This window comes from Lepidochelys kempii, chromosome 20 (assembly GCF_965140265.1).
Source record: "Lepidochelys kempii isolate rLepKem1 chromosome 20, rLepKem1.hap2, whole genome shotgun sequence".
Taxonomy (NCBI): Eukaryota; Metazoa; Chordata; order Testudines; family Cheloniidae; genus Lepidochelys; species Lepidochelys kempii.
Genome location: NC_133275.1, coordinates 18,783,153 through 18,808,097, shown reverse-complemented (window position 1 = coordinate 18,808,097; position 24,945 = coordinate 18,783,153). Strand labels below are relative to the sequence as shown.

Genomic DNA, 24,945 nt, shown 5'->3' with positions numbered 1-24,945 from the left:
TGTGCACATTGTGTACATAGCTTTTTTGCTGTTGCATTGTGGGTACAACTTTTCTTTGGTGTTGCTGCATCTGTTCAATTTGTGTTGCATTGTGTCTACAGCTCATTTGATGTTGCATTGTGCGTACAGCTTTTGTCTGGTGCTGCATTACATGTTCAGTTTGTATTCCATTGCATTTTGTGGGCTCCGTGTTTGTTGCATTATGTGTGCGGCTTTTGTTTGGTGTTGCAATGTGTGCTCGCATTTCATTTGGCGTTGCATTGTCTGCACAGCTGTTGTTTGGTGTTGCATTTTGTGTGTTTACTTTGTGTTGCATGGCGCCTGCAGCTTTTGGGTGGTGTTGCAATGGGTGTGCATTTTGCTTAGCTTTAAAAGGTGGGTGCACTTCGTTTGCGGGTACATTGTGTGTGCTCAGTTTGTTTTGCATTGTGTGTGTGTGCAGCTTTTGTTTGCTGTTGCATCACACTAGCCCAGGGACAGGGGGTCAGGTTATAACCTGCAGAAGAGCAGCCAGGCCCATCCCCACTGGACAAGAGGCCGCTCGAGCTCCCAGCTGGGTATGGCTCTGCCCTGAACAACTTGAAACCTTACTCCTCCCTGAATAATACCCAATGCCTCCATGGCCCCTGGGAGCCCGTTGCACCCTGGGAGTTGAAGTCCCCTTGCCCATTCTCTGCCTGGACTTCCCAGCTGGGCAAACTACACTCCCCAGATTCCCTGGCTAGGAGGCTCCCGGGCTCCCTCCCCCCCAGGGCTCTCTGGGAGCTGCAGTCTCCCCTCCTACCCCACCCTAGCGCCAGGTGGCCAGAGGGAACTACAACTCCCAGCATCCTCCGGGCCGCCCCTTCCCCCCGCCCCCTGCTGGGCTGAGTGGTGTTTTTGTTGTTGGTAAAAGGTTAGTGGAACAGCTGATTGCTCTGTAGGGTAAGAGACCTTCTTTATCTAATGGGGCGCCTCTGCTTTTCTCCCCCTCTCAGGCCCCGGCCCCCCACTCCTTCCTCTGCTGCTGCCTGGGGGAGGGGGTGGGTCTGGGCTTTTGGAGAGGGGCAGTTCCCTTTCTGCACAGTGCAGCCTCGTGCCAGGGGCTCGCTGGGGACAATGCGTGCTCCCCCCCGCAGTGCTCCCCTCCCCCCCCCCCCCCCCGCGAGGGCTGTGCCTGTGGCCAGGGTACCCTGGAATCCGGCAGCCCACGGATCTCAGGCTCGCCTGGCCTGTGTTCGAGGCCTTGGGCGGCTGGGCTCCCTGCTGCAGGGAAGGCAGCCTCTGTAAGGGGACAGCCCAGGAGGTGGAAACTCGCCCCCCCTCCCACCACAGCTGACAGCCCCCCCCCCAGCTTAAGCCCCCTTCCACTGCTTTACCCCCATCTCCCCTGGCTGCTGGGACCTGCCGGGCTGAGATGTTTGCCTGGTTGGAGCTGAGCCCCCTGGATGCCCCTGGCAACCCAGAGATTAGCCACCCCTATGGTATTAAAGAGCAAAAAATCTCTCCCATGCCTGTATTTTCACCTGGGGCTGGTGCATCAGGGCGATCTTCATCCCCCCGCAGCCACCCCCCTGCGCAAGTTCCCCCCTGTGCAGTTTCCTTCCCCAGCACGCCTGTGGCTTTGGGTTTCCGAACACGAGTTTCCTTTATCGCTTTGGTTTGGAGCCGTTTGATTTTTTTTAAAGCCTTTTATTCTGAGCAAGAAGGGCAGGGGCGGGGAGGGGGAAGAGTTTCCCCGAAACCCGCAGGGGACCCAGGTCTTTTCTTCTCTTGCCAAGCTGGGAGGTGGTTTTTCCTTGTCTCTCCTTGGACCCGGCCTTGCACAAGGCTGGTGCACGCTGCTTGCCTTGTGCAAGCATCAAGGAATCCTCCCCCTGTTCCTGGCAGCCAGGTGAGCGGAGAGGATGGCTGGCAGGCAGCTGCTGGGATTTGTTTTGCACATGGCTGCTCCTTGGCTGGCGTGGCACAGCTGGAGAAGCAGACTCCTGGGAGGGGAAAGGAATGTACTGTAGCTTCAGGCACTTGGCTGGATGATGCCCAGGAGGTCCCACGCCAGCCGTGCGCTGTCTGGGCTTGTGGGGCTGATCATGAGGTGTCTTGCCCATGCCATGAGCGCTTTTGAGCAGTGATTGTGCAGGATTCCCAGGAGAGCAAGGCCAAGAGGCCCCAAGCGAAATCAGGGCCCTGTTGTGGCCACAGAGAGGCAGTCCCTGCCCCAAAGAGCTCAGAGTCTCCATAGGCAAAGGGTGGGAGTGGAAATGGAGGCACGCGGTGGGGAAGTGACTTGCCCCAGGTCACATAGCAGAGCTAGGAGTAGAAGCCAGGTGTCCTGCCTTAATTCCACTCTCTAGCCACAGCCGCCACCCTGCTAACCTTAAGATGCTCAGAGTGTCATTTTATATCAGAGGAAGTTAGTAATAGCAGGACTCTATAAAGGAGCTAATGTTAATACCTAGCTCTTATCATCGGTGGGTCTTACAGTGCTTACAAAGGAGGCCAGTTTCATTATCCCCATTTTACAGATGGGGAAACTGAGGCACGGAGAGGCAGTGACTAACACAAGGTCACCCAGCAGAGCAGGGTGTGAGCTGGCACTGGAGTCCAGATCCCCGGAATGCTAATCCTGTCCTGTATCCACTAGGCCATGCTCCCTCCCAGCATATCTTCCACCCAGGCATCACTGCACCAGGGATTTTAATTGGTGCAGGCGCTCTTTGGGGATCTCATTCAGATGTACTGGGACACTCGCCACGCAGGATCGATGCACACGGGCGCCAGTGTGCGGAGAGTCTAATGATGGCAGGGAAGGCACCAAGTTACAGGGCGCCTCTGTCACATGGGATCATCGAGCGAGGATTTTGGCTGGGCCAGAGAGGAAATTGGGGTCACCCCCTTTGCAGTGAACCCCTCTGAAGATGTTTAGAGCCCCATCAGTGCTGTGTACGAGTCTCTTGGCTGTTACCCACATTGTTAACTTGTTGTGTAGATGTAACCTCACCTTGGCCATGGCGCTGACGAGACAATCTAGCTGCTGAGTTAATTGCAGCTGCTGTGTAGACAGGACCAGATGTCTCTCTCCCTGTGCCTAGCTTACAGCCCTGATGTGGTGGTCTGTCCCTGCTGCGTTTTGTAAGCTAAGCAGTAATGGGCCTGTACACTGCTTGGAGGGGAGACTTTCCAGAAAAACCTAGGCTTCTGAGGGAAATGACTCTAGCGATAAAGCAAGGGGTGCTGTTATTATTTCTGTATCGTGGTAGGACTTCGGAGGTCCAGTCATGGACCCAGCGCCTGTTGCGCTAGGTGCTGTATAAACAGAATACAAAGACCCCAGAGTGCTCTAAGCTGTCCTGAACCGATGCCCCAGCCAGGTGCTGGAGCCACCACTTTCCAGCTGAGATGTAAAATCAATGGCTTGGCTCTTTTGCTGTTGCTAAGCATCCTGCGACCGCTTTCACAAGAGCCGGGGCTTTCACCGTGCATCCGTGCATTCCCCTTCCGTGTGTTTCCCCAGCTGGGTGTGAGACTCAGTTTCGCCAACCCCAAATGTTCAAACATCATGAGTCAGGCTCACCAAAAATCCTGAGGTTATGTAAAAATATTAGCGTTTGGGTTCTTCTTATTGGCCTTCTGCTTGGTGAGCCTTTGCGGTGCACCGGGGTCACATTTGGAAGCTTTCTCCACTGCCCCGGGGGCTGGAAACGTACTTTTTCTTTAAGAAAGGCTGAAATCATCACGTATCCCCTTGACTCCAGGAGCTGGGGCTTTAAGGAAAACAATCATTATCCTGAGGCTCATGACAAAATCATGAGAGTTGGTAACACTGGAGACTCCACTTCCTGTCCTCTATTGCACTGGTGTGGACTCCGCCCCAGGGCAGCAATCAGAGTGATCCTAGTATATGCCACTTGTAAAGCACTTTGGGATCTGATGCTGGAGAGGCAGGATGAGACCCAGATACTCCTGGTAGGCCAGGGCGGGGCCAGGGGAGTGGGGTCGTGTTTGTCCTCTCACCTCGCAGCAGTGTTCCAATGTGGTTCCCCTTGTGCCACAGTATCCGTGCCCAGGGCAGTAGACGCATCTGCTCCCCCCAGTGTAGTGGCCAACTTCACCTGGTTCCATAGGGCTGCATTTTCTGGGGCATACTGGCTAGAGCACTGGATGGGGACTTGGAGACCTGGCCAACTAGGTGACCTGGGCAAGTCCCGTCCCTGCTCTGTGCCTCAGTTTCACCAGCTGTGAAATGAAGAGAATGATGCTGACCTCCTTTGTAAAGAGCTTCGAGATCCATGGGTGAAAGGCACAATAGAAGAGCTAGCTCCTGCGATTAAAGTTGAGAACCCCTTTGTTTAAAGGTTGACTGTTCTAAGTCAAATGCTCTCTTGGATTCTCTTGAAATGTGACATGCCCCCTGGGGATGCAGGGTCGGGTAAATGATCCAAATCCAAAATACAGCCACCTGAAAAACCCAGTATTTCATCAAGGCAACAGATTCTACCAACGTGGTGGGGGTGGGAGGGGCACACACCTGAGGCTCAGACTGTGTCTCCGATTGTCCCCAGCTGAGCTCAGTCACCCGGCAGTTAACTCAGCTCGTGTGTGGTCCCCACTGCTCCTTGGGGGAGGCAATTTTGAAAGCACTATTAAAGGCAGAGTTAGGCTGTCTGCATTAGGGGTTGCGAAACACTTGTGTGCCGAAGAACTTGCAAAGCACGAGCGCAGAAAGACGATTTCTAGCCATAGTGATTGCACTTGACATGGTGGGTTGAGGGGATGGGCTGTGACCCTGAGCTTTTGAAAGCTACCCGTGGCAGATCTCTGAGGACAAATTACAGGCCAAGTGCGACTGTCTGCCTCGATTGAAGGGTTTCTGTTATAGCTGGGAACTGTAATCCCAGGACAGCAGGGAACTGAGAAGGGCGCAAACTCTTTTTGAAAGGAAAAGGAATGACACGGGAATGCTTGCTGCGCCAGGCCAGGGGTTGGGAGAGTGCTGGGGAAGGGGAATCATGGGAGTAATGGGGATGGGTGGCAGGGAGCGGAGAGGGGTTGGGGGCTCCGGGGAGGGGTGGGACATGGGGAGGGGAGACGTGGGGGAGCGGTAGGGTAAATGGGGTGACTAGGGATGTGGGAGCATGTGAGCCCCACCTTCTCCCCCCTATGTGTGTATGAGGATCTTGGGAGGGAGGTGTCAGCCTGCTCCTCCGAGAGGGTCTGAGTCCCTCTTTCTGCCCCTGTGTGTGCTAGGTTCCTGAGGGCCCAGCTGTTCTAAGGGATCTCAGCCCCTCCCCTGCCCCCATGTGTGTGCTGGGATCCACTAAGCCCTGTCTCTCTCGAGTGAGGAGACCAAGCCCCTTTCCCTGCCCTTCCCCCCTCCATGTGTGTGTGCCGGGATCTTGGGGGCCCTGTTATTCTAAGGGGTCTGAGCCCTTCTCCCAACAGATGTAAACCGGGTTCTGGAGGAGCCCTGACTACACCACACATTGAAATCTCTGAAAATCAGACAATTCAAAGTTAAGGTGACAGCACCCCTGCGTGGTGCTGGCCAGGGGGCCAGCTTGGAGGCTGGGCGAGCCAGGGGCCTCGCCAGAGCAGGGAGTGCCTGGAGGGGGCAGTTTGGGGACCAGCGCAGCCTCTGTAACTGAGAAATGTGTGGCCCTCCCATAAGCAGCTGCTTCTGATACACGTAGAACAAATTTCTTACGTGCTCATGGCTTCTCACATGCCAAGGAATGGTCCTGAATGACTTCATGGGGCAGGACGGGGAGGGGAAGCTGGAAATGGGGGTGGGGGCGCTACCTGATGTGAGAAATGGGGGTGGAGAAGGAGAGAGACTGCACTGTGTAAAGCTACTGAAACTAAACCACCACGGAATAAAATAGTCAGATTTTTGGCCAGGGATGAGATTTCCCTCACTGCCCTGTTAGCAGCACCACCTTCCAGACATTTCACAGCATGACCTGTGGTTCTGTGCCAAAAGGGACAGGAGCTCGTAGGATCACATAGCCTGCTTGCTAGCCAGCAACAGACTGGCTACAAACTTAGGGGACAGCTATAACGACCTGCCTGACCCCTGACTCTTACAAAAAATGTTTCTCTTTCTGGTTGGAAAACTAGGAAATTCACGGACAAAAAACTTGGTTAACACAGAGCTGAAGTTGCCTGTTGGGTCTCTTGCCCATCCAGCAGGACTCAAACGTTGGACAACCAGAAAAGGCAGGGTGAAGGGACGCCCCAACACAGCCTTAACTCTGCCCCTCTGGAGCTGGTGGTAGCCAGTAGGAATTATCTGTGTGCGCTCCAGCTGTGCTCGCTGTTGTTAGGTGGCGCTATATGGAATGGTGGAGGGATTAGCTGGAGAAGCTGGGCAGAGCTGTGATTGTGATGAGGGGGTAATATGGGGGTGCCCTGCCCTGCAGAGATTCTGAGCACCTCTGCCCACGCCTCGCCCCACGTGTGTGAGGACAGGAAAACGGTACATATGCATCCTGAGAGATGCCGTTTGTCTCATTCCAGTGCTGAGCTGGGAAGCATGTGTCAGCAGAAGGGCCCGGAGGTCTTCTTGCCATGGGGGGCGTCAGCAGTGAGGTGGGGTACAAGGGTAGGGTGGGCGTGTCCTGATGGGTGAGCGACAGTGTTGTGTTTGAGGGGATCCTATGTGGGATGGTGAAAGGTTGTAAAATACAGTGCGTGTGGGGTTGGTTTTCTGGTGGAGGCACCGTGTCCGGGCATAGGCAGCACCCATTCAGTCCAGCTCACCTAGACACAAGCTTCACCTTGGTAAAGAGACTGCATTGGACTCTGTGCTGCAGCTGGCGTGTGCTTCTTCCCTGGGCATGGGCACAAGCTGCAAAGGCAGAGTGCAAGTACGTGTCTTTTGGGCACCCTGGGTCATTGCTCAGAAAGGGCAGGATTAAGGTTACATTGGTGTGCACCTTTACTCTAAGTTTCCTGGCTGTCATAGGTCTGCGTTTTGCTGGATGGGCACGGGGCACCATGGGGCAACCTGATTTGTTTTTGTCAATGGATTTGTGTTAATTCCTAGGTAGACCCCAGCCAAGGTTACGAGTCTAGGTGCAAGCCACCATCCCTGTGCCAAAGATTTCACAGGGTGGGAGGAGAAACTGAGGCACAGAGCAAGGGAGTGAGTTGCCCAGGGTCACACAGCAGGTCAGAAGCAGAGCTGGGAACAGAACCCAAGTGCCCTGAGTCCCAGTTTAGTGCCCTTGCCACTAACCAGAGTTAAAAAGACTAGACAAAGGTCCCTTTCTGTCTGAAATATGTGTGGTCTTGGGGGTCCAGCTCCAAAGGTGCCTGAGTGCCAGGACTCCTGGGTTCAATTCCCCACTCTGAAATGGACTCCCTGTGTGCCCAGGAACCTCTGTAAAATAGAGACAGTGGCACTGCCCTGCTTCCTGCGGGCTGGGAAGCTAAATGCATCCATGCCCATGAGGTGCCCACAGTAATGAGTTCCGTGGATGTACCCATGGCATGTAGGGAAGCAGTGACTTTCAGGGCATCCCAGGTTGGTCCATGGTGGGATTTTCCCATCCTGCCCCTTTCCCATCACTTTTTTCCCTCCCACCTGTGACATTCCCGGGGTACAATCTGGACTGTTGAGCAACTGTGTCCCCTCAATTCTCCAGTCTGGGGTGCCTTTTACACGGCTTCGCTGTGCGAGCAACCACTCCTGGTCTGCTCACACACATGTAACTCACTCACAGCTACACTGCAAGAGTGTTACAGCCAACCACCCCTGAATTACACTGAAACTCCCAGTCCCAGACTTTCCCCCAGAAATGTGCATCTGGTACTGCCCAGCTCTCTCCTGGACACCACAAACTCATATAAAGTCCATCATTTTATTAATAGAAAATGGTATGCACAAACCCTGGTATCTCAAATGGAGTTTCCCAAATACTTCAATCCAAACACCCTGGTCTAGATAAAACAATAAAACAAGTTTATTAACTACGGAAGGATAGATTTTAAGAGATTACAAGTAATGAGGCATAAAAGTCAGAATTGGTTACAAAGAAATTAAAGGTACAACGCAACTAACATCTAACTTAACAAGCTAAGTGATTTCAAAGCAAAAGTCTTTCTCACTACATCTTCTAGCAGCCTCACTGGCTGAATTCCTTTCTGCCTGGATCCCTTCCTTTGTCCTTCAAGTGTTGTCAATGCCGTGAGTAGAGAAGAAAGGAGAGATCTTTAGGGGAGTTTCTTCCCTTTTCTTACAGTTCTCTTTTTCTTTGAGAATCATCTCCAGCTGAGGTTCAGGAGACAGCAGGAGATGGGAACCTCCAGCACTTTCTTTGCCAAAATGTAGATTTCTCACTCTCACCCTTTTGCCTGCCAAAGAATGGCCACTTACCCAGGTGATGGTCCATTTGATTTTGTTGACACCTAGCTGAGGGATCAGTTTGCCTGGTGTCTCTGTGGAACTGGTTTGTGGCTGCCTTTCTAAACTTGGAACATGTCTCTGCAATGTCATACAGTAGAATTGAATAACTTTACATACAATGTTGTCACACACCTTTTACCAGGACAATAAAGGTAAGCATATTATGAGTTTTTGAATGATACCTCACAAGGCATACTATATACAAAATTTATCATAGTCTTGTAGAAAAGGTGAACATTGGGTTACAGACTGTCACACTGTCCTTCTTCACCTTCCACCCCGATGAAGAGGATGGAGGAGGTGTCTCCCAGCAAGTCGCAGGCACAGGCCCACCCTACCATGGCCTTCCTCAACGTGGCCCGCACTTACGTGCCCAACACCAAGGTCGAGTGCCACTACACTCTGCCCCCCAGCATGAAGCCGTCGGCCCGCGACTGGATCGGGATATTCAAGGTACTGGGAAGAAAGAGGCGGGTGGGAGCTGGATGCCTTAGCTGGGATCTCCCCTGTAGCTGTCCCCACAGGGGGGGCCATGCAGCAAGTGTTCTGATCAGGCAGTGAATCAGGCTGAGATGGGGAGGCACAGGGTGCGTGGGTGGCCTCCTCATCACCTGGGGTACAGGCTTCCCCTCCTGTTGCATTCTCTGCTGTTCCATGGCGCTGAGCCCGCAGCGTGCTCGTGAAAGGAGGGGCCCACTTCTGCAGGCCACCTTGAAATTCACCCACAAGTCGACCAAGCCTCCTGCTTTTCCCTGCATGCAAAAGCAAAACGAGATAGCGTGGCCTAATGGCTAGAGCGCTGGCCTGGGACTCATGAGACCAGGCTTCTATTCCTGGTGGCCAGCCTTGGCAAGTCACTTCCCCTTCATGTACCTCAGTTTCCCCATCTGTAAAATAGGGGCGGGCAGGGGAATGATACTGCCCTCCTGTGCTGTGTAACAGCTAGGCAGACCCAGGCTTGAGGTTTCAGCAGTTCCAAGCCCGCACTTAAGCATCCACGCTGCATGGTAAACCTGGGCTTACAATTGCCAGACCCGGGTGTCGCAGCCAAGCTAGCACGCCCATGCTGCGCCGTGCAGACCTTCAACTTGGGTCTGCCGCTTGAGCTGCATGCAGACTGCAAAATGACACGCCTTGGCTGTGACCCACCCCCACCCCCAGCAGGGCTGTAAGACCCGGGTCCTGAGTGCTTGCTGCCCCAAGTCAGCCAGATCTGTGTGTGGACGGAAGCGGGGCTTGGGCTCAAACCTGGGTCAGAGCCCAGGCTTAGTGGGCAGCATAGACACCCATTGCTGTGGTAGCCCCTCCCAGTCCCCCGCAATGAGGACAGTGACACTGGCATTTGATGAGCGCTAGAGAAACGCTTAGCTAATGCCAGGGGTTCCTCAGACACCTTCTTGCCTGCGTCTGTCTGTCCAGGTGGAGGCCTCGTCTGTGCGGGATTACTACACCTTCGTGTGGTGCGTGGTGCCCGACGGAGGCGCGGAGGGGGCGCCCGTCCATTCCAGCGTCCAGTTCCATGGTAGGGAGGCGAGCTCCTGGGGAGCAGGGGTACGGAGATCACGTGCGTGGGGGTGGCGGGAGGGTGAGATCGGACGGGGGGGTCAGTCAGTGAGCAGCCAGAGCAATGGCCAGAAGGGGTGGCAGCCCTGGGAGAAGGTTTGGGTTACGGAGGGTTTGCCGTGGCTTGTCGGACCAAGGGCCCATCTAGCCCGGTATTCCGGCCTCCCTGATAGACATGGTCTTGCCAGCAGGCCCATCTAGCCCAATATCACCTTGCATTGCTGGGTCAGGCCCACGGGCAGATCCAGCCCCGTATCCCCACCAGATCGGGCCCATGGGCCCAACTAGCGTGGCGTCCGGCCTCCAGGCATGCTGCAAAGCCAAATGCTCACTGAAGTCCCCCTGCCTGGGTGTATGGTGCAGTGACTACAGGGGGCATTGGGAGGGGAGGGGAGGGGAGGGATGGGGGTAAAGCAGAGAGGATCCTAGGAAGGGGTGCAGGAGGCAGCCAGGGGGAAGGAGCGAGGCCGGGACTGGAATGGGATAGCAGGTCTCCGAGCAGCCCCTGATGGAACGGGCATCCAGGCCACCGTTGACCTTTGGCACTACCCGCTGGTTGTCAGAGAGGCCAAGCCGGAGTGAGCTGAGTGAGGCCAGGCCAGAGCAGGCCATACAGACTAGGCTCAAGGCCAGGGGGCGGTGGACTGGCTGGGGAGCAGCACCTCTGTGACCAATGTGGTCTGCTGACAAGGCACTCGCCAGCCGCTCTGCCATGGCACCGACCACACTGGTGCCAGGACTCAGGAGTGCGGGGCAGTTGCTGTGGGCAAGACGTGTCAGGGGAGAGCCAGGGACCAGACCTAGCCCCAGACTATGGGGCATCCGAGCCCCAACCCAGAGGCAGTCAGCCTCCTGCCAAGGCCCTAACAATGGTGGGGCAGAGGCATCTGATGCTGGGCCGTGTTTGTCCTGCTGTAGCCAGCTACCTGCCCAAGCCGGGGGCCCAGCAGTACCAGTTCCGCTACGTGGACCGCCGTGGCGAGGTGCGCGGCCAGAGCAGCCCCTTCCAGTTCAGCGAGCCCCGGCCCATGGACGAGCTCGTCACACTGGAGGAGGATGACGAGGGCAACATGGACATGTTGCTGGTGGTGCCCAAGGCCACCCTGCTGCAGGTAATGAGGGGTCAGTATTGCCTGGTGGGTAGAGCACCAGATTGGGTGCCTGGAGACCTGGGTTCTGGTTCCAGCTCTGCCAGTGGTCTTGGGCAAGTCACTTCCCAGGCTTGTGCCTCAGTTTCCCCTGGGCCTGGTTAGGCTGTGAGCTCACCCAGTGGACAAGGTGGAGGGCAATGGGAGGGATCAGCTGTTGCTCTGCCCAGGAGGGCACCTGGACATGTCCTGGTCAACTCAAAACCCTCCCCTCCTGCCAGGCTTTTCTCCCTGCGGGGCAGGCAGTAACAACTGCATTGGGAAATGGGGCAGAGCTTAGCCCTGGCCCCGCCCTCCATCAGCTCTGCCCCTTCAGGACGACCTCCGGACTGTGATAAGAGCCCCACCGCCAGTCCCTTGCTCTGCCTACCTGAGTTAACCCCTTGCCTGCCTTTGCGTCCTGCCGTGTTCTGGGGGCCTGGGGGGAGTGTAGTGCCTGCCCCCTCTGTCCGTACTAAAACGCCGGTCCCTGTGGGTCCCATTCCCCCCCAGAACCAGCTGGAGGAGAGCCAGCAGGAGCACAGCAGGCTGCTGCGAGAGAAACTCCAGCTGGAGGAGGAGGTGAAGGAGCTGCAGGCCCGGATTGAGCAGCTGGAGGGGGCTCTGGGCACCATGCGGGATGAGCACACCAAGCTGGCCGAGCAGTACAAGGTGTGTGGGGTACCCCCTGCGGGCACCGAGCCCTATCAGGCAACAGCCACTGGGTTGAGTCCCCCACCCCCTGCTTCCCGTCGCCCATCACACTGGGGGTAAACTGAGGCACGCACGTGGGTGAATGAGGTCTCCTGGCTCTTGTGTTCAGGCCACTGGGCTGGGCTACCTCCCGGGAGACGCCCACCTAGGAGGGGACCCCATATTCCTCCTTGCATTCCCCCCACCCTGCTACCCACAGGCTTAGCCCCAAATTCCAAAGGGGCTCTCCAGCTTGAGGGGGGGGGGGGTCCCTGGGCTTCCCTGCTCCTTGCCAGAGCACCCAGATTCTGTGCTGATCCTGTATCCCTGATCCCGGCTCACCCCTCCCCTCCCTGCCCCGCCCGGCGGCTCCTCTCCCAGGATCTCTCGAGCTCCCATGCAGCCGTGATGGAGGAGCGGGATGCCCTGAGCCGGCAGCAGGCGGGACAGCTGGCCCGCATCCAGGAGCTGGAGGAGGACGTTCAGGCCCTGAGCGAGAAGGTGCTGCAGAAGGAGGTGGAATTGGACAGGTGAGCAGCAGTGGGCGGGGGTCAGCAGGCATGCGGAGGGGAGTTAGGGTCAGTGCTGTGGACTGGCAGGCAGGGAGGCAGCCTAGGTGCCAACTTCTGCTCCCGCCAGTGGGTGCTCCACCCCGCTTTTCCCCTGGCTCCGCCCCCACTCCACCCGTTCCACGAGGCCCCGCCCCTGCCCTGCCCTCTCCCACCCATCCCTTGCCCCGCCCTAACTCTGCCCCCTCCCTGCCCCTATTCCAACTCCTTCCCCAAATCCCCGCCCCGGCCCCACCTCCTCCCCTGATCTCGTCCAGTCGCTAAGCAGGGTTGAACCTGGTCAGTGCTTGGATGGGTGACGGCTGAGGCCAAACCCAGGGTCTTGCGGGAAGCTGAAGAGGCCCGCTGTTTGGGGGGGGCTCTTGCCCTGAGTGAGAATAGGCTGATGCCCTAGGGGGTGATGTCCTGTGCTCCAGGGAGTAGGGTGGGGGCTCAGTATGGGGTGCTCTCTCCTTTCTTCCCTCCCCCCGAAGCGGCGTGGACTCTGATGTGCCGTCGGGGTGCAGCCTCTGGGGTGGGAGTGGGGTTGCAGTGCCCCGTATTCCCAGGCCGTGCTGACTATGGGGACCCATCAGCGGGGCTGCAGGACACAGCCTCCCCCTGGGGTTCTGACCTCGCTGTGCCTCACCCGCCCCCCCCCACCTCTGTAGCCGGCAGTGCCCCAAGCCGAGCCGGGGCTCACCCTGCCTGTCTCCATCTCTCCCGCCCCGCCCAGGATGAAGGACACGGTGAAGTCCCTGGTACGGGAGCAGGAGCAGATCCGTCACCAGCTCAAGGAGGAGAACGCCGAGAAGGAGCATTACCAGGTGAGCACTGCGGCGCCCCACAATGGGGGGACCCGGGGCAGGGCTTGTAGGGGTGACTTGGTGGTGGTGGAGCTAGCTGGGGTGAGCAGAGGAGCGGGGGTTCCTCCCCTCCCCCTCAGACACACACAGGAGTGGGGGGGTCTCTCTCCATACATGCGTAGAGCGGCAGGGTTCTCCCATCCCCAGGGGACACCCAGAGGGAAGGGAGGTGGGTCCCACCCCCTCTCAGGAGTCTCTGGGCTGGCACGTGAGGATCAGGTGTCCCCCACCCCAACCCCCCAGGTCAAGCTGCAGGCCTCGGAGCAGGAGAGCCGGAACCTGGCCTGCGACCTGCTGCTGGCCAAGACCCGGCACGGCGAGAAGGTGTCGCAGGCCCTGGTGCTGCAGGAGGACATCAGCAAGCTGCAGCAGAAGCTGGCAGCCGCACAGCAGAGGACGGTGAGTGCCCAGGGTGGGGGGCCCGCCTTGGTGCCAGGGGGCAGCCTCCACTCCCCCCTCCCTCTGCTTGGGTGTGTGCATTCACCAGCCCTTCCCCTGGAAAAGAGGGGATTAGAACGGTGTCACTGCAAGAGCAGGGGGATGGGAGCCAGGACTCCTGGGTTCTCTTTCCCGGCTGTGGGTGCCTGTGTGTGTTTTAGGGGTGAGGACAGGGAGCCAGGACTCCTGGGTTCTTTTCCCACTGACTCCTGAAATGCAGCCACTTCTGGGGCATGGAGAGTAGTAACAGGATAGAGTTTTACCAAGAAGGCAGCAGCCCAAACCCTGCTCACGTGAAAAGTGCCGCAGGATCTTTGGCACCCTCTTGGAGCAGGATTTTGAAGATCTCTGCCAGGAGGGGAGTCTCCAGGCTCCTCAGAAAGCCTGCATTAGCCCTAATGTGATTCGAACCCTGGCTTAGAGGAAGGCCAGCTATTTCCGGCTTGTCTTTGGTGCATAGACCTCAGAGCTACCCTGCACCTAATTGAGCAGTTTGCCTTGATAACATCCTGTAGCAGGGAGTTCCGCATGCTAACGGCAAAGAATTTTAACAGTCTTTTAAATGCCCTCAACTGCTCCCTTGTCGCTGTGTATGGGGGTGGGATGCAGGGGCAGAACCCAGCTGGCCTCTTCCATCCCACTCATTATTTCCGATCCCCCCACATTGCCTTTCCCTGCCCTGCCAGGCCCAGCTGGAAGCGCTGTGTGAGCAGCTCCGCTCCACCCAGGACCTCCTTGCCGCCAGCCAGCAGAAAGTGGTGCTGCTGGGGGAGGAGTTGGCCAGCGCATCCTCCATCAGGGACCGCACCATCTCGGACCTGCACAAGAGCCGGCTGGAGTCAGCCGAGACCAACATCAAGCTGGCGGACATGACCCTGAAATGGAAGGAGGGGAAAGGCCAGTGGTGGAAGGAGAAGAGCAACCTGCTGCAGAGCATAGAGGTGCCAACCCCCACCCCACTGGGCCTCTCACTTGAATGGGTGCAGCCACTACTGGGGTGCAGCCACCCCTGGGATGGGGTACTGCCAATGCAGCAGGATTAGGATGGGAAATGAAAGTGCATCCCCTAGCTGGGCTTGTCTCAGTGACCGGTGGACAGGGAGCTGGGGCGAGCATGTCCAGGCCTTGGGAAAAGCCCCCCTGTCGTGACCCACACAATGCTCAGAACTTGGTTTATGTCTCAGCACAGCGCCCCCTAGGGCTGCCCTGGGTTGGGCTCTGGCTGAAAGGAGAGCGCCCCCTACTGAGCTCCCTGAAGCACAGCATGAGGGGAGAATAACCTGTACTAATCCCCCTGCTCCCTGCAGCCCAGAACCCCCTAAACCTCTTATCAGAGAGGACAGTGCCCCCTGCTGAGCCCCCTGCCCTGTTTCCTGCAGCGCAGCGCCCCCTAGCACCGCGTTGGGGCCAGCACTGGCTGCGAGGGGAGGGCGCCCCCTATTGAGCCTCTCACCCTGCTCCCTGCAGCACAGCGGCCCTCACACTGCACTGGGTATTTGTAGTCCTTCCATCCAAGCCTAGCTAGGGAGATGTGCTGGCCCCCCGTGAGCGCCCCCCATGCCGTTTGCAGGCAGAGAAGGACAAGATCCTGAAGCTGAGTGCCGAGGTGCTGAAGCTGGAGAAGAACCTGCAGGAGGAGCGAGCCCAGAAGCAGGCGCTGAAATCTGAACTGTCCCACGAGAGGGACTCCAGCCTGGTAAGGCCAGTGCAGGGTGGGCACTGTCCCTGGGACAGAGGGGAGCCCCAGTCTCTGCCCTGTAGGGGGTGGGATCAGAGCTGAGATGGGGAGGCCCTGGCGTGTGGGAGGGGGCGGTCCCTGCCCTATATGGGGAGGAATCAGAGCTGGCATGGGGAGGCCCTACCCCGAAAGCCACACACTGGTGCGAGGGGGCGCCCTGCCCCACAGGAGAAGGGATTGGGGCGCTTATGGGTTCTGCGGGATCGGGTGCCTGGGGTATGGAGGTTCCCTCCCGAGGCTGGTGCAGGGCTGGCCATTGGCACTCGCCCTGCCCTGGGGCAGTTCTCACGGTCCTGTGCCCCCTTCCCCCCTCCCCAGGTGCAGCTGTCGGAGAGCAAGCGGGAGCTCAAGGAGCTGCGTGCGGCCCTGAAGGTGGCTGAGAAGGAGAAGGAGCAGCTGCAGGAGGAGAAACAGGTTGGTGCCATCCAGGGTCAGAGATCAAAGGGGGCTGAACCCCGGAGCCAGGAGGGTATCAGGAGCGGGTGACATGAGCCGCCTTCCCTGCAGAGGAGCTGGGCGGGGCCCTGGGGTCAGGCAGGGATCCTGCAGCCTGGGCAGTGGGTGGGGGCAGGCAAAGCCCCTGCCCCCTCCGGGGTCCCCACCCAATCTCCCCATGGCCTGGGGCCCGGGGCGCAGGTGGGGCCGATCCTGACCCTGGCGGCTGTCCCCTCCCCAGGAGCTGCTGGAGTACGCCCGCAAGCTGGAGGAGCGGCTGGAGAAGGTGGCCGACGAGAAGTGGAGCGAGGTGACGGTGGCCGAGGAGGAGGAGACGGCGGCCACGGCGCTGAGTGGGTAACCCCCCGTCCCCAGACATCGCCCTGTGCCGCTCCCCCCCACCCCTGTTACCTCCCCAGCCGTCCCCATCCTCCTACCCCCATCCTCCAACCCGCTACCTTCCCACCCCACCCCTGTTACCCCCATCTCCATCACCCCCATCCTCCCACCCCTGTTACCCCCATGCCCCTACCCCCATCCTCCCACCCGTTACCTCCCCACCCCACCCCTGTTACCCCCATCCACCCCACCCCCGTTACCCCCATCCACCCCCATCCCGCCCATCCTCCCACCCCTGTTACCTCCCCATCCCACCATTACCCCCATTCTCCCGCCGCTGTTACCTCCCTACACCATCCCTGTTACTCCCATTGCCCCCATCCCCCCATAACCCCCTCACCCCACCTCATTACCCCCACCTCATCCCTTTAGTCCCACCTTTATCCCCACCTCCATTACTCCATCCACCCACCCACATCCCCCACCCCATTACCTCCCCACCCCATTATCCTTCTCCCCATAATCCTCCCACCCCCATTATCCTCATCCCCCCCATAACCTCCCCATCCCATTACCCCCGTTACCTCCATCCCTCACCCCTTTAGCCCTGTTACCCCCAGGCCCCCCACTTCTGTTCCCACTTTCCCCCACCCCATTACCCTTCTCCCCATTATCCCCACCACCATTACCCTATCCCCCACCACTTTACCCCCCCATCCCTGTTCCCCCATCCCTCCACCCCATTACCTCATCCCATTACCCCATCCCTGTTCCCCCATCCCCATAATCCCCCCACCCTGTTATTCCCATCCCTGACCCCTTTAGCCCTGTTACGTCCTGTCCCCCCGACCCCATCCCATTACCCCTAGGCAACCCAGAGGGGCTGGTAACGCTCCGCTCCTTGACCTGCTCTGCCCCCACTTCACTGCCTCACCCCGGGACCCTGCACCTCCGATGGTTACCCCCTCACTGTTACCCCTGTTCATCCCCCCTGCATCCCCGCCCCGCTCTCACTGCTATGTCCACTCTGCAGCCACCCCCTCTCTCCCTCCCTGACATCGCCCTGTGCTGCTCCCCCCACCCAGCATAGTGCTGCCCCCCGGAGTTACCAACCCTGTGCCAATGCCAGCTGTCACTCCCCCCCCACCGGTGCTGGCTCCCCCCTCCAGGCTCCTCCCCCCAGCAGGGGTCCCCCCCTATGCCCTGTGCCCCACACACCATGCTCTGCTCAGCAGGGGGCACTGGCTGCCCAAGTGACCCTGTGGCCTCCCCTCCTCCCCAGGCTCCCTGGACTCCCCACTCTCGGACTCGGAGGACGAGTCCCCCGAGGACATGAGGATCCACACCCAGCTCAGCCCTTACAGCCTGTGCGACAACCGATCGGCCACCAAGACCCCGCCGTGCCTGCGGGAGCCCATGCACAGGGTGGTGATCAGCCAGCCGGCCCCCATCACCACCCAGATCAAGCAGGCCACTGAGGACAACAGCTCCGACTCAGTGAGTCCCCGGGGGGCGAGGACCCCCCCAAGCACCGGGCAGTGTGGAGGGGGAAACTGAGGCACAGGGACTCGCCCTTGGTCACACAGCAAGCAGGGGCAGGGGTGGAAGTAGAACCCTAGCATCCTGGCTGCCAGCTACTTATGCTACCCCACTCTTCCACACTCCCTCCCAGAGCTAAGGACAGAACCCGGGAGTCCTGGCTTTCTTGTGACCATCAGGTGCCATTTCTTTCTTGCCAATGGTGGCCCCCTGGCCCATGCAGAACATCCATCCTAGATTGATGCAGGGACCCGCACACGGTGCAGCCCCCCTCCCACTCTGCCCCAGTCCAGTCAGTTCACCCTCCTGTGAGCAGTAGCCCCCGCCGCATCTCATGCCGAGCCCCCAAATCGAGCCCAGTGATTATCTGCCAGTGTTGTGCCCAGGGACCCCCCAAGTGTGGTACTGCACAAAGGACCCTGTCTCATCCAACGGGCTTCAAGCTTCTGATCCCTGGAACCTTAAAGCCCGGAGGTGGATGGGGTGGGCCCCCACCTTCCTGGGCAACAGAAAGCCCAGCTTTGAGGGTGCGTCTGAGCCTGCTTCATCCGGGGGGAGGGGTTATCTGCCAGCCCCCCAAACCCTCTTGCATTCCCCTCGACCACATCCCTGATAGGAGTAGCTGGAAGGTCCCTGGAGCTGCCCGGACCTGCCTCTAGCAAAAGGCCCGCTCAGCTGGTCCCTGCTGTCTGATGAGAGCCCACGCAGGACTGGGGTCAGCTCCCCCCTAAGGACAGGGGGAAGGGGTGTCTGTGCCAGGCTGGGGATCAGGCCCACATTTGAAATCTCTCCGTGTCCCACTGCAGTCGCTGTTTGTTCACGGGGCAGATTCTTCCTCCCCCGTCCCTCCAGCCGTGAGTCGGGCAAGGGGCTTTTTAGACCCGCCCCTGTAAAACTGACAAACCTCTGATAATTGGCACGATAGAACATGCAGTTTACATGCAGTAACATTAATGGCCAGGCAGAAAAGGGGGGTGCCAGGGAGTCTCTCCAGCACCTCCCACTGGGGAAAGTGGGGGGTTGGGGTCAGCCCCATGGGGAGTGAGGACTTCTCCCTGCCAGCCTCACAGCATCAGTGCTGGGGAGCCCCCACCTCCATCCCCAAAGGGGCAACGAGAGCAGCTGGATGGGGGACTCTGCATCATCTGGGCCATCGCAACACTAGCCCTAGGAGGGGCTGATCTTAGCCCTCCAGGTCTGGGGCCCATCTACACTAGGAAAGCAACAGTGTTGGGGGGGATCTGGTTACAACACAGTAGCTCCCCCACCCCGCAGGCCGAAACCAAAGCTCCAGCTCCCAATCCTCTGGGGCTTCTGGGCTGGTGAGATCTGGATGTGGCAGTCAGCTAATCACCAGGCATTTGGGGTTCCCTGGGGCTCCTGAACGGGAGCTGGGCTGGGGCTAGGGAGGTTGCCCGGCTGCTGGCTCCATGATTCCCCCGTACAGCCTGGGGGCAGGAACCTCACAGAGACCCATTGGGGTAGCCCACACCCTAGCAGTACAGCTGGGGACCTCGCAGCAACGGGGATAAAACTCACACCCCCGTGCTCCCAGGGCCCAGCCTGCTGCCGCTGGATGTAAAGGAGAATCCCCATCCATCCTCAGCAGTGTAGGGCCTATGACACATAGCAGGACTGTTCTTCCGGGGAGCCCAGCTGCTTAGGGGGGGCACAATCACTATGCCTGTGCGCGAGGGGCACCCGACTGCTGGGGGGGCAAGGGCTGGACTCTGGCCCCCGGTGCTCTCACCCTCGCTCTGACTGCAGGAGGCGGAGGACGAGAAGGCTGTGCTGATGGCAGCCGTGCGGAGCGGAGGGGAAGAGGCCAGTCTGCTGCTGCCCGAGCTGGGCAGCGTCTTCTATGAGATGGCAAGGTGAGGGGGGATATCGGCTGGGGCCTGTCAGCAGAGCAGGGGTCTGTTCCTTTGCCCTGCCCATAAGGAAAGGATGGAGAAGAGGATGGAGGGGAGCACAGTGGGGGAATGGGGAGCAGGGTGGGGGATGGGAGGAGGATGGAGGGGAGCAGTGGGAGGCTGGGGAGGAGGATGCAGGGGAGCAGGGTGGGGGGATGGGGAGGCGGATGGAGGGGAGCAGAGTAGTGGGGTGGGAGTAGGGGAAGCGGGGGATTGGGGCAGCTTTCCAAGCCTCCTCTTAGTTAGTAAAAATATATAAATTTCCCTGTGGGCGCAGGGAGCCGGTGACTTTTACAGCCAGTGGCCATAAAAGTGGCAAGCACGGAGCTGGGAGATGTACAGCCGTGTCAGGGCATTTCTGAATCAATTTTCAGCATCATTAGATTCCTTTCTCCTGCAGACAGAGGCGGGCGGGGCGGGGGTCTATTTGCAAGTGAAATAGAGAGAATCACCCAGCTGCAAGGCAAGGGTGGGTCTGTGTACCCATGTGGGGGAGGGATGGGATGCAGTGGGGGTGTCAGGACCAGGAAGGGCAGGTTGGTGCAGGGTGCTGAGTGCAGAGAGGTGGGATGGGGTGTTGGGGGCAGGCAGGTGGATACAGAGGGGATGGGATCGAGGTATGGGGGGAGGGTGGGGTGGGATGCCAGTGTTGGGGATTGGCAGGGTAGCTGCGGCAGGGGGACAGGATGGGGGCGTCAGGATAGGGCAGGGTGGGTGCAGTGGGATGACGTGTCGGGGGGAGGCAGGGTTGGATGCTGGTGTCGGGGGAAGGGCAGAAGGGATGCGGGGGGATGGGATGCGGGAGTCAGGATAGGGCAGGGGGTGGGTGCAATGGGATGTCGTGTCGGGGGAAGGCAGGGTTGGATGCTGGTGTTGGGGGAAGGGCAGAAGGGATGCGGGGGGATGGGATGCGGGAGTCAGGATAGGGCAGGGGGTGGGTGCAATGGGATGTCGTGTCGGGGGAAGGCAGGGTTGGATGCTGGTGTCGGGGGAAGGGCAGAAGGGATGCGGGGGGATGGGATGGGGGAGTCAGGATAGGGCAGGGGGTGGGTGCAATGGGATGTCGTGTCGGGGGAAGGCAGGGTTGGATGCTGGTGTCGGGGGAAGGGCAGAAGGGATGCGGGGGGATGGGATGCGGGCGTCAGGATAGGGCAGGGGGTGGGTGCAATGGGATGTCGTGTCGGGGGAAGGCAGGGTTGGATGCTGGTGTCGGGGGAAGGGCAGAAGGGATGCGGGGGGATGGGATGCGGGCGTCAGGATAGGGCAGGGGGTGGGTGCAATGGGATGTCGTGTCGGGGGAAGGCAGGGTTGGATACTGGTGTCGGGGGAAGGGCAGAAGGGATGCGGGGGGATGGGATGCGGGAGTCAGGATAGGGCAGGGGGTGGGTGCAATGGGATGTCGTGTCGGGGGGAGGCAGGGTTGGATGCTGGTGTTGGGGGAAGGGCAGAAGGGATGCGGGGGGATGGGGGAGTCAGGATAGGGCAGGGGGTGGGTGCAGTGGGATGACGTGTCGGGGGGAGGCAGGGTTGGATACTGGTGTCGGGGGAAGGGCAGAAGGGATGCGGGGGGATGGGGGAGTCAGGATAGGGCAGGGGGTGGGTGCAGTGGGATGACGTGTCGGGGGGAGGCAGGGTTGGATGCTGGTGTCGGGGGAAGGGCAGAAGGGATGCCGGGGGGATGGGATGGGGGCGTCAGGGGAGGGCAGAGTGGGTGCAGTGGGATGACGTATTGAGGGAAGGGCAGGGTGGGTGCAGGCTGCCGTGTGCAGAGGCGATGAGACGGGGGTGTCTGAGGAATAAAAGGAATTCTGGGTTGAGGGGGCCACTGCTCCCCTTTGAGAAGGGGGAGGGGCTGCTGCGCTGTGGGGGGTGGGGGGTTGGTCCTGTGCAGGGAATTGGGGGGCTGCTCCGTGTTCTGCAGAGTCTGACGGGGAAGGAGCAAAAAGAGAGACCCGGGGGATGGGGGGAATCAGGAGGGGGGAGAACTGGAATAGCGGGCGGGGGGGGGGGAACCCATAATAACCCCGGCCCGGCTGTGCGCTCCGTGCAGGGCTGGTGGCGGGGGGTACTGCCAGGGCCCCGCTCAGGGGCGCGACGAGCTCTAGGGGTGCCTATCCTCCGTCTCTGTCGCCCCTTTGCAGCGGCATCACAGGCCGCCAGCCGTCGGACCCGGGCCCGTGTGGGATGGGCACCTCCCCGCTGGACCTGCCCGCGTCCCCCGGCCTGTGGAAGGAGTGCCCCATCTGCAAGGAGCGCTTCCCCCTGGAGTGCGACAAGGAGGCGCTGGAGGAGCACGTCGACAGCCACTTCTTCTTCAGCGCCCACGACCCCTTCGCCTTCGAGTGACACCCCCGTGGCCCCCGCCTCTCCCTGCCTCTCCCTGGACCCTCCTGTCAGGCACTGCCAGGCTGGCTCACCCCCTAGGAGCCACACGAGGGTGCCCTGGGCTCCCCCGAACGCTGGGGGGCGATTTTGCCCCCTCCTCCTGCCCTCCATGGCATCTGAGAGCAGGGAGTGAAGGGGGGGGGGGAAGCTGGGCAATAACGCCGCCTAGTGACTGTTCCCAGGCAGGTCTGTAGGCCTGAGGTCTCCAGCCCCCACCCTGCTGCCTTAGGCTGAAATAGGGCGAGTTGCTCCCACCCCCCAATATGGGGTTCAACCACTGCAGATGCTGAGCGCTCATCAGTTGCGGGGGGGGGGGGGCACACACACCCCTTGGCTGTGGGGGCTGTGTGTCAGGGCAATAGGAATCCCCGGGGGGTGTCCCCAACTCCCATCTGCCTCCTGGTACCTGAGACTGCTGCATAGAGCTGGGGAAGGCTCGCTGGAGGTGGGGGGTGTTGGAGCTGCGGGCTGCCCTAGGGGCACACTGTCTTCCCCCCCTTCCCCCAATGTTTCCCCTGGGGCTCCAAACTTGGAGTGTTGGGAACTGCTGGGCACTGGATTTTGGAAGATACAGGAGATGGAGGAGCAGTTCAGAGAAGGTGAGGCCAGGTGAGGTTAGGCAGATTTCCTGGGTCCCTCAGAGCTCTGGGAGGTGCAGGAGGTCAGTAAGAGGAGAGCAGAGGAGGGGGCTGAGTGGGGTTAGGCTGCCCCATAGTTCAGGCTAAAAGGGGCCTGGATTCCCCCCCCCCTCGTGGACCCCGCCCTGGATCCCAAAGACCCCGAGCTCCGCTCCCCTGGGCCCAGTCAACTAGCCTTTGGGCTCTGGCTGGGCTACTGGTTTCCATGTCTGGGCTAGGGAATTTCGCGGCTGTCGTAAGGATCTGTTCCCCCATGGGACTCAGTTTCCCTGGCTGCAGGGCAAGGAGACCCAGCCCCCACCCCGTCCACTGCTCGGCCCTGCAGGACGCCAGCACATGCCAAGAGCCAGCCGATAATGCTGGAAGCGCTCCGCTGATTTGTTAGAATGTCAACTGCTTAAATAATTGGCACAACGGGCCTTCCATCAGCTCGTTCGCCACCGCTGCCTCCCACGCGGGGTTAATGGCCCAAGAGGGCCCACAGGATCCAGAGCCCCATGCACCGAAACCCTTCCCTTCCCGGTGATCTCAGGTCGGGGGTGGAAGTGGGGAAGGGTTGTGGGGGGAGGGGGGGTTGCCCAGGTTATGGGGGGGCAAAGGGGCCTGAGCTGGTGCCCAGAGCTCTGTGTGTGTGTACACCAGGGTATCTGTCCTGTCCCAGCCCATGTTGGGGGCTGGGTTTCCCCAGCTGCTTTTCTCTGCCAAGCGGCCTCCTGGCCCCAGCATCCCCTTGGCCTAGAATTGAGCCACTCCCTGCCCCGGGTCTGGTCCCAATCTCGGCTGCCCCATGGGGCGCTCCAGGGATCCCAGCCCCCACCTGGGTGTAAATCAGGAGTGACTGCCATGGGATCATCCAACCGTTGCACCAGCATCTCCTGGGGCAGCATCTCCTGGCTCTCTGTCGCAATCTGCCACTCCCCGCAGCCTCTGGGCAGTGACTGTGCCGGGGCAGTAATGGGGTGGAGTGTGACCGGACCGGGAGACGGGGAGGAGGGATCCAAAGACCCACCTGGCCAACTTGAGAGTTGACAGGGTCCCTGCGGCATGGGAGGGGGGCAGGGTGCACCAGCCCTGACATGACAGCGGGGCGGGGGGCACAGACCTTGCATGACCTGTGGGAGCTGCAGGGGGGATACAGCCTGACTGAACCCCTGGGGAGACAATGCGGGGAGGGTCACCAGCCCTGGCATGACCCCTGGACGGGGCAGCAGGCAGGGCAGAGCCTTGACACTACCCCTTAAATGGTTTTATTTTCACTTTGTTTTTTAAACACTCGTCCATTATTACTGTTCTAATTCTCAGGATTCAGGGTCTCCCTCCACCGGGTCTCTGCATCTTATAGCTACCCGCTGTAGCATGCTCAGTAACTAGTGTTGATTTGCTGTTGGTTTGCTTGATTTCGGGGGGAGGGGGGCAGTTCAACCCACCCCCACCCACTTGTACATACCCCACCTTCGATTATTCTCATGCACTTGCTTTTTGTATTCACGGTTGCAATTCCTTTTGTTTTTAATTTGTTTTTTTAAATATAATACTGTTGTGAGTCTTCATTTGCCCCCTGCTCTTCTTGTGGAGGAGGGAGAAAGAAGCCAGGCGTCCGGCTCGCCCCCGAGTTCTCAGTCGGTTGGGTGGGATGAGAGTTCGTGATTGTGCCTTTTGAATGCAGGAGATGAGGCTGCTGTTTTGATCACTGGTTTATGGGCGCTCTTTATTTTGTAACTTACCGTGGTTGGTGATTCTGATGTGTCCAGCTGTTCCCTGCTTCTCCCCAGGCCCATACCTGGCCGGTTTTTGTTGTTTTTTTAATGTTTTTTTCCCCCCGACAAAGACAACTAAGGTCCCCGAACGTCAGAGCAATAAAAAACCAGTGCACACACACAGACACACACACGCACGCGCGCGGCCCATGTATAGTGTGTATATATATTTATATTACATGTCTTGGCTATTCTAATAAAATCCAGTCTCTTCAAAGCTTTGCCTGATTTATGGTTTATAGGGCACCGTAAAACCTTGCGCCACTCCGCCAGGCCCAGGGAGATCGCTGCCCTCCCAAGCTCTGCCAGGATAGTCGGGCTGCTTTTTACTCATGGGGGTAAACGCCAACAGAACTGCAGGGGGCAAGGCCGATGCCTGGGCAGCCGGGGGCAGAGATCAAGGCCGGGAAGGCAGCCGAAGCACCTGGGATTGGAAATGTTCCTCTTGCTGCGATGGGGGACGCTGCTGTGGTGGAGCTGAGCAGGGCGGGATAGAAGATCTGTCCCCATCCCTTGGCTGGTGCAGGCTTTGCCTCCGGAGCTGTGCTTCCATATCTCCCCTGGCCCACATGGAGAGGCC

The 24,945-nt window shown here is 59.3% G+C and overlaps 2 protein-coding genes across 6 annotated transcripts in view; both read left to right on the top strand.

Moving 5' to 3' along the window:
• ATP5MC2 (ATP synthase membrane subunit c locus 2) overlaps positions 1–24,945 on the top strand; it is a 231,272-nt gene that overhangs the window by 116,557 nt on the left and 89,770 nt on the right. The window lies entirely within an intron of this gene.
• CALCOCO1 (calcium binding and coiled-coil domain 1) lies at positions 838–23,157 on the top strand. Of its 5 annotated transcripts, none has more exons than XM_073318109.1 (15): positions 838–924; positions 8,675–8,839; positions 9,806–9,908; positions 10,868–11,061; positions 11,590–11,748; positions 12,151–12,299; positions 13,054–13,144; positions 13,427–13,582; positions 14,308–14,562; positions 15,192–15,317; positions 15,678–15,773; positions 16,036–16,147; positions 17,416–17,630; positions 19,440–19,546; positions 21,727–23,157. In XM_073318109.1, the coding sequence occupies exons 2-15, from the start codon at positions 8,678–8,680 to the stop codon at positions 21,929–21,931; spliced, it is 2,130 nt and encodes a 709-aa protein (XP_073174210.1). In that variant the 5' UTR covers positions 838–924; positions 8,675–8,677; the 3' UTR covers positions 21,932–23,157. The 5 variants fall into 5 exon arrangements, with proteins under 5 accessions (XP_073174210.1, XP_073174208.1, XP_073174212.1 ...); XM_073318107.1 differs by having other exon boundaries at positions 856–924; positions 8,604–8,839; XM_073318110.1 differs by having other exon boundaries at positions 877–895.

Bases quoted from the DNA above. Each gene is read 5' to 3' on its own strand.
- CALCOCO1 (XM_073318107.1), top strand. From the start codon at position 8,669: ATGAAGAGGATGGAGGAGGTGTCTCCCAGCAAGTCGCAGGCACAGGCC. The intron at 11,749-12,150 runs GTGTGTGGGGTA...CTCCTCTCCCAG, and splicing joins AGCTGGCCGAGCAGTACAAG to GATCTCTCGAGCTCCCATGC. The intron at 19,547-21,726 runs GTGAGGGGGGAT...GCCCCTTTGCAG, and splicing joins GTCTTCTATGAGATGGCAAG to CGGCATCACAGGCCGCCAGC.